This window comes from Physella acuta, unplaced genomic scaffold (assembly GCF_028476545.2).
Source record: "Physella acuta isolate Inbredline_101_S28 unplaced genomic scaffold, ASM2847654v3 ptg000807l, whole genome shotgun sequence".
NCBI lineage: Eukaryota > Metazoa > Mollusca > Gastropoda > Physidae > Physella > Physella acuta.
In genome coordinates this window covers 27,034-35,805 of record NW_026732325.1, presented here as the reverse complement: position 1 = coordinate 35,805, position 8,772 = coordinate 27,034, and the positions used below count along the sequence as shown (strand labels likewise).

General features: G+C 36.6%; 1 protein-coding gene across 1 annotated transcript; it reads left to right on the top strand.

The window, feature by feature from the left end:
• The first annotated feature begins 1,846 nt into the window (after window positions 1-1,846).
• Window positions 1,847-8,194, top strand: LOC131951322 (uncharacterized). Its single transcript, XM_059313676.1, has 6 exons — window positions 1,847-1,932; window positions 2,952-3,026; window positions 4,170-4,369; window positions 5,664-5,892; window positions 6,632-6,736; window positions 7,705-8,194. Exons 2-6 carry the CDS (start codon window positions 2,975-2,977, stop codon window positions 7,770-7,772), a joined length of 654 nt encoding a protein of 217 aa, XP_059169659.1. The 5' UTR covers window positions 1,847-1,932; window positions 2,952-2,974; the 3' UTR covers window positions 7,773-8,194.
• Window positions 8,195-8,772: the final 578 nt, after the last annotated feature.

Here is an 8,772-nt window from a genome sequence, read left to right as displayed (position 1 = left end):
TTGTCATTGATTTTTTCTTTTATAAAAAGCATAAGTTGACAAGAAATTGATTTCTCTTTCACATTTGTAGTTGGTAAAGTTTACCAAACAAAATTTATTTTGTAATGAAGTAGAGTGATTTTTGTCTGCTCCATAGTACAATTAAAACAATCTACGCATATTCCTGCAATATAGGTCAGAGAGAAAAAGAGTGGTAATAAAAATTGAACACCTCTACAATGTATACAGTGGTTCATTTGTATTTAAAGAATTTTTACTTTCTTGTAGACAGTATAAAGGAAATACTGTAATCTTGCACGAATCACATGAAATTTTGACAGTTTTCACCGTTTTACACCATCATTACGGAGTATAGGGGACTTATTTTAATTGGGCAAAAGTTATAAATCCAGATTTATTGAAATTTTGGTAGGAAAAACTGGGTTGTGTATGTCTGTGAACACGATAACTTGAATACCATTACAGCTAGGTTATTAAATTTCATAAATAAGTACTATATAAAATTTGTATCAACTTTTTCAGTTACCGAAAGTGGAACTTATTCTACTTAAGGTTTTTCAAAAGCTTATAACTTGTTTCTGTCAAATTTTAACTTATTTCCGTGTACCGGCAGTAGTAATTTATGCTATATCCGATTTCTCGAAAAACTCATACTTCGCACTATTATACACACATTGTTTGGTGTTCACTTGATGCGCAATTCTTTGTTCTACCATGTTCTATCACATTTTTAAGAATGGAAGAAATTAAAAATTGATCACAAATAATGTCTATATCTGGAGTTGCCCTCCCCCGTTGTCTTATATCTTCTATATATATATTTCTCTTCTTGGATACCCTAGAAAACACCAAGCTGTAAGCGCGCCTAGCAGCCCCATCTCTTCCTCTGTAAGCATATCCCTACCACCCCCACATGGTTTGGTGAGCTGTGGTTCACGCTAAATGTTAAGAATTGTAGAATGGGAGTGGGATTTCCTTAAAAACAAAATCTTTTGTCTTAGGAAAAAAAAATCAAATCAGCAAGCAGAGTTTCTTCCAGGCATCTCTTCGGGGGGACGTAGCCCCCCGAAATTTTTTTACCGCCCCCCCCCCCCCCCCCGAACGAAATTAAATTTATATAATTTATATAGAAAATATATACTTTTAACAGTGTCCGCCCCCCCCCCCGAAGAAAGTCTACCGCCCCCCCCCCCCCCCCCGAAAATTTCAAGTGCCCCCCCGGAGAAAAAAGTCTGGAAGAAACACTGTCAGCAAGCATACGGATTGCGACAACCTCATCACAAATTCTAAATATACAAACCAATTAATATAAATACAATACTACGCTATACACCATAGATCACTATTGTGTATTTTAGTGCATTTATAAAAGCTTGTAATTATAAACGTTTTTATGTATTTATTTTATCATTGAAAACAATTGTTCTGACTTTTATTGTTTTACTCTCCCTGGCCTTTCCGGTTGACTTCAAGGAGAGGTCGAGGGCAGTTTTTGAAAATATTTGAATTGATAAAATAATTCTAAACGGCTTTTCAACGGCTTATATTCGATACAAAAATATAAAAATGAGTGTAATTTAAGGTTCCCAAACGGCTTTAATTTTTACAAATGTAACTATAACTTTATCGCTTGCCATATTTTTTAAAACATTTTTTTTAAATTAGTATGATTACATAGACTTTTCAGGATAAGAGAACACGGTAGTACAAAATGCACACGATAGTGGTTCATTTGCATTTGAAGAATTTTTGTTCTTAACCTTGGTGTATGCATTTATGCATATCCAAAATAAAAACGGGAATCCCCAAACAACACTGAGTGCAACTTTTAGTATACGGGAAAGGGTGGAGAAATGATGGCTTCAGAATCCAAGGAGAATGAAGCTTTTTATTTAATTTAAAACACCAATCACCTTCGAACCTGAGAAAAAAGTAAATAATTTCAAATAAGTGTTATTATTATAACTAAAAGATTCAGTGTGTAGATATATCTAGATCTAGAAGAAATATAGAAAACATTATTATTATAATAAAAGCCATTTTACTCATGCATTCATACATAGTGACATAGGTCAAAAAGTAAAATAACGTACGTTCCCAATTTTAACCAAGAGACAACGCTGCTTACATGAACAATAGTTATTAAGAAACTGAATTATAACAAAACGATATTACACAGAGATATGCGGTCGGGCAGCAGTGTTTCTTCCAGACTTTTTTCTCCGGGGAGGCACTTGAAATTTTTCGGGGGGGGGGGGGGGGGGACGGTAAACTTTCTTCGGGGGGGGGGGGCGGACACTGTTAAAAGTATATATTTTCTATATAAATTATATAAATTTCATTTCGTTCGGGGGGGGGGGGGGGGGGGGTGGCGGTAAAAAAATTTCGGAGATGCCTGGAAGAAACTCTGTCTGGCAGGAAAGCGCATGGTTGCTAACCCGAAAAGTACCGTGTGCGATGTGATTCTTTACCTAGTACGCCTAAACACCCAGGGGAGAAAACTCCGAAATCAAATAGGTGTGGTGCTCTGCCTTAACCTACTCTAGTTTCGTTTCGGCAGCTTCTGCGACACAGTGCTATGTTGTATAATTTTATTTACATCTCTCCATTAGGTACATCACCTGTGTGGAGGAGTGGACAGGCCCCGCCGGTCTACCGGGAAAATACCGGTGGTTCCCCGGGAATAAATCTCTGTATGCGCGCAGGAAAGGCGCTGTGATAGTTCCATAAAGTTTTGATTTGTTTAAAAAAAATTATATTTCACCAATCCTTCAGGCTTTGATGGAGAAAAGATGCACGATGAAAATTTCAATCTGGGCCTCTTGGACACAGTTAGTCCACTCAAGGCTGTGTGGGCCTATTATATGGACACCAACTGAATACATTCAACAGATGCTCTAATAATATTGGTGTCATTTAGTTACTTAAGTATTGCTTTCCGTGTTTTTCAGGTTAGCGGCCAACACTAAGAAAAATGGACATCGTTAATTCAATGTTGACGTTGCTCTTTATTGTCATTTGCTTAGGTATGTAACGATGGGTCTAGGATATTACCTCCTCCCCCGTCACTTACCTCCCCCGACATCCCCGACATTACCCCCGGAGTAATTACCCCATGTCAATTACACCCCTGGGGAAGTACCCCTCCCCCAAGTTCAAGAATCCTGACTCTAACTCCAACGCTGTACCTATATATTACCTTAATCCTAACCTTAAGAAAAAGCCTAAACATATACATTCACCTTAGCTTAAATCCTCACCAAACCCTAACCCTAGACACTGGTTTAAGCCTAACCCTGGCCCTAATACTAAACCTAACCTCGGGGAGGGCGCTGTCCGGGGGGGGGGGGGTAATGCCCTGTCCCGTAACGAAAGGGTGTTTATTATATGTATTCCATTACACGCAGAGCAGCCATGAAGAAAGCATGAGGCTAGACCTAACCTTGGCGAGCCTTGTTGTTTGGCCTAATATTGATGTCAAACAGAGTTTCTTTCAGGCATCTCTACGTTGACCCCTCGCCCCCCGCCCCCGAAATACAAAAATGCCTACAATCAATTATAAACTTTTACGTTTATAAGTATTATACATTACTATTGTTAACTGTGGATAGTATTAATATAAAATATTTGCAAAAGATAACTCAAATTTTGATTGTATAATCAATCAATGTTTTAATTTATATGTAAAAAAAATTGCTTTTTAATATATCCAAATAGCCAATTCAATGTTTTATTTTAGTGCTTATTTAACTTAGTAATAAACTTGTTTACATATTTAGTGACTTATACTGTTTACAGTGTATCAAAAGTATATGCATCTTTAATATTTTATAGTGCTGTCGAGAGCATACAGCCTTTGGTCAAATTTTGCTTTCAGACAGTTTAAGGGGGATGGGGACAAACAACATACACCGCAGTTCGCTATCTCACTCATATCGCATTTATATTTTAAGAACTTGTCTAAATTATGATATACTGTAGATATATCGAGCACACAGTTTAGACTAGTGAACGTGTCAGTTATTGTTATAATCCATCTCAGTGCCAAGCTTTATATATTCAGTCTGAAATAATCAAAACCATCTCCAATCAAAACAACTTAAATAAGTGGGATCGAAGCAAACATACCCGCCGTTTAAACTTTGATAAACCTAAATGTATCATAAAAGGTACTGTTATCTGCGATCGATCTTTGGGCTCTATGATTGGTGGCTTTCAAAAAGAATGTGAAGAACCAGGTTGCCGTTACACTGGAAAGATTGTTGGAAGCGTCAGATTCAAGGAAGAATATCTAAAGATGTTAGACGATTGCGTTCTGTTGGTGGTTCGGTCCAGAAATTCAGGAGTAAAAGCATCAAAATGGAATGTTGTAAGTAGATCCTGGCCATGGGCTAATGTTAGGGATAAGCTACCAGGCCGTCAAACTGGGCTTTTGTTTTGAAAAACTAAAATATTTAAAGAACGCAAAATAGCTGTTGCCGATCTTGTTATGAAATGAACAGCTAGGATAATTTAAAAATGCAAACGTTTTAAGTATATATATATATATATATATATATATATATATATATATATATATATATATATATATATATATATATATATATATATTAGAGAGGTTGTAGACATGAGTGTCACGTTAGAGAGGTTGTAGACATAGGTGTCACGTTAGAGGGGTTGTAGACATAGGTGTCACGTTAGAGAGAGTGTAGGCATAGGTGTCACGGCAGAGAGAGTGTAGGCATAGGTGTCACGTTAGAGAGAGTGTAGGCATAGGTGTCACGTTAGAGAGGTTGAAGACATAGGTGCCACGTTAGAGAGATTGTAGACATATGTGTCACGTTAGAGAGATTGTAGACATAGGTGTCACGTTAGAGAGGTTGTAGACATATGTGTCACGTTAGAGTCTAGACATGGATCTCACGTTAGAGATTAAAGAGTGTGCGTGTAGACATTGAGTGTCACGTTAGAGACTTTGACTAGAGTCTCGCGTTTAAAAGTAACAGATCAAAATATTCCGAAAAAAAATCGATTTAAATCTACATTATAAGCTAATTGTATATTGAATCGGTTTTATCAGGTCTTTAACAAACGGACACGGCTCCAAATAAACCAGACGTGTAGCAATTTTTAAAATGTCATTGGGGGAGGAGGGGGTGGGGGGGGGGGGGGTTCTTAATTTGCAGTTTTTGTTAGGGGAGGCTACTTTTTTTTTACAATTTGAACTTATTACAGTTATTCACATTGGCTTCAAAGTTGTTGGCATTATGTCCTGGTTAATTTTATCTTCCAGTTGTTGGCATTATGTCTTGGTTAATTTTATGTTCCAGTTGTTGGCATTATGTCTTGGTTAATTTTATGTTCCAGTTGTTGGCATTATGTCTTGGTTAATTTTATGTTCCAGTTGTTGGCATTATGTCTTGGTTAATTTTATGTTCCAGTTGTTGACATTATGTCTTGGTTAATTTTATGTTCCAGTTGTTGGCATTATGTCTTGGTTAATTTTATGTTCCAGTTGTTGGCATTATGTCTTATTTAATTTTATCTTCCAGTTGTTGGCATTATGTCTTGGTTAATTTTATGTTCCAATTGTTGGCATTATGTCTTGGTTAATTTTATGTTCCAGTTGTTGGCATTATGTCTTGGTTAATTTTATCTTCCAGTTGTGTATGATGGTTATCTGCCCATCTGACAGTTGTAGCCGTCGCCAGTCTGCCTGCAACTGCTCTGGGTTCAACCCAGTCTCCGTTGAATTCTATCCATACCAAGATTCACAATATCGAATCGATATCTTCGCGACTTTAAAGTATAGTGGACCTGGACAGCCAATTAGGAACTTTACTTTGATAAAGGATTTGTCCAGCAATATATTTGACGCAACCACCAAGCCAGGTGAATGTAACTCTAGTAAACTATTTAAAGGTAGATAACTTTTTAGACGGGAAGCACAGGTGGTAAAGAGTGATCGGTCTTGCTAATTTAAGAACATGATTTCAAATATATATTTAACACAATTAGGAGGTATGTGCGAAAATAATGTAAACAATGAAAGTTAATGTCAAGAATAAAACATAAAAAATTAAAATGTTTTTAAAGAAAACAATTAGAGGAAAATGCGAGTGACTTCCCCTTCCAAATTACCATAAATCTTTTCAAAAACGACCTTACCACATCTTTTAAAGGCCCTGTGGCTAAAAACGGCCGTTTTCTTCGTTAACTATGCTCCACCAAGCTTTTCTAAATTGACGTTAGCGGGTCTTACAGGCTTAATAGTTCAATACAGGAAATAAAAACATGTAGCTACATATGTGCCAGTCAAGTTATACGTTTATTACGTTTATTATTAAAGTTATAAATCCTTTCAATGATTACATTTCCATGTCATTTTTTAGCCTTGTTCTATAAATCAACCCCTTCTCCCCTCTCTTTCACTTTGTAGCGGATATACGCGGGTATATGACTTACTTGGCTTAGACCTCTTTGCTCCTTATGGAACATAGGCCTCAACCATTTCCTTCCATTTCATCTGATACCCGGGTATATACTGCTAGATATTTGTTTTATTTTCTCTTTATTTGTTTAATTATAATTTTTTATAATTGCCTACAATTTTAATATTCTTCTCAAACAGATAACTGGAATCCGATTTTCGTTCATGGTCCCGAAAATATAGATCTCACTGCTGTTGAAAAGAAAGCTGGTCAATTCACAAATGGAAACAGTCCACTTACTGGAGGTATCATAACAGCGCTGATATTCAAAGTTTGGATAATGGACTGAACCGGAAACACGTGCTGAAGTACCATAGCTAAATATGGCTGTGTTTCCGGTCTGTGCCTTGTTAAATTATGACAGAGCCAGACAGCGGTCAAGCAGAAGTTTGATTTTATAATATTTTATATTTTTTAAGATAGCCAATTATGTTGCGCCGAAAAGACGGGTGTGTGTTTATTTAAGAATTGTATATTTCGTTTCATCCAATCAGACAATAGTTTCCCTGACAGTGTTTCTTCCAGACTTTTTTTCCGGGGGGGGGGCACTTGAAATTTTCGGGGGGGGGGGGGGGGGGGCGGTAGACTTTCTTCTGGGGGGCGGACACTTATATAAGTATATATTTTCTATATAAATTATATAAATTTCATTTCGTTCGGGGGAGCGGTAAAATTTTTTCGGGGGGGGGGGGGGGGGGAGCTAAGCCCCCCCCCCCCCGAAGAGGTGCCTGGAAGAAACTCTGTTCCCTGATTCATTGACTGAGGTCCGCCACCCCCCCCCCCCCTCTTAAGTACCTATTAGTGTGACGTCATGGATGCCCCGCATATTTCGGTTACTTTGTAATTATAAACAATTTTCTTAACGTTGTAGATGAAGTAGAGTTCATCTATTTCAATTACCTCAGCGTACAATGGGATAATGGGGTCAGCACTATGCCCAGTCGCCTTTGTTTCCATTAACGTGAGTTAGGCACCCATCAAAGATGGGTGGACTCACTGAACCCGGATTCGAACTCGAGACTTCCAGGTTAGCAGTCTAGCTCACTACCGCTAGGTAACACAATCACGTCGATAAAAATTATCTTAATCTTTGAGGTTTGTTTGATAACAAATGTGGTTTAGGAATGTGTGAATGCTTATGTTATGTTTTCTATCTTATCTTAGTTCCGTGTAGCCTAAATACGTTAGAATAAATTATGTACACAATCCACAGGAACTAACATCGTTGGTATAACAACCCTGTTTGCTTACCTCCTACGCAAGATCATGTTTGATGAATAAGGATTTGTTTCACATAAAGGATAAAGGAACAATCTTGGCTTTGTTATGAAACAAAATGTGACAATATGAAACATTGATTCAATTTTATGCCCAGTGTTTAGCGTTCAAATATAATTTAGGATATATAATTAGTATGTAGGCCTATCTGAGACACTAGATTGATTGTTGCTTTAAAGCTACACACTGTTCCACATCAGAAGATGTTTTAAACTTAAACAACGGCAGAATGTGTACTCGTGTTATAACTTATAAATAATGTACAATATAAATAAACACAAGACACTCAAACCACACAAGCATTTAAAAACAAGCAGTTATTTACTTTTTGTTATGTAAATTATTTACAATAATCGGGCATACGTATGTTAATTATCATTTTTTTTCTGTGATAGATTAATAATTATCAATAAAAGAATAATAAATTGCATGTCAAAAAGTAGCTGGGTGTTGTTCGTATCTATTTTTTCAATGTTGCACAAACACTACTATGTCATTATTATAATTTCGACCTTATATATATATATATATATATATATATATATATATATATATATATATATATATATATATATATATATATATATATATATATATATATAGCGGTAGAGCACTGGACTGCTAACCAGAAAATCTCGAGTTCGAATCCGGGTTTAAGTTAGTAGAAAGAACGTTCCTGCGTCCTCCCAGATCTGATGGGTGCTAAATCCAAGTCTGGGAAAGTAAAGGCAGCTAAAATTTAATGCACAACCCACATTTTTGTTCATAGTAATTTAAATAGTGGTGCGTTATTTTTAGCGCAATTTCCATTCTGGAGAATTGCGTTTATTAACCCGTCATTTCTGGATGTATGAATGAATGAATGGATGGATGGATGGATGTGTGTCCGCAGCTTTAAGTCGTATCTCCTCCTCAACGAAGCAATATCGATGACTAGTTCCAAAAGCAATTATGTTAAGCAAATTACGAGGATGAACATAGGCCATAAAAATTCCGGGTTTCT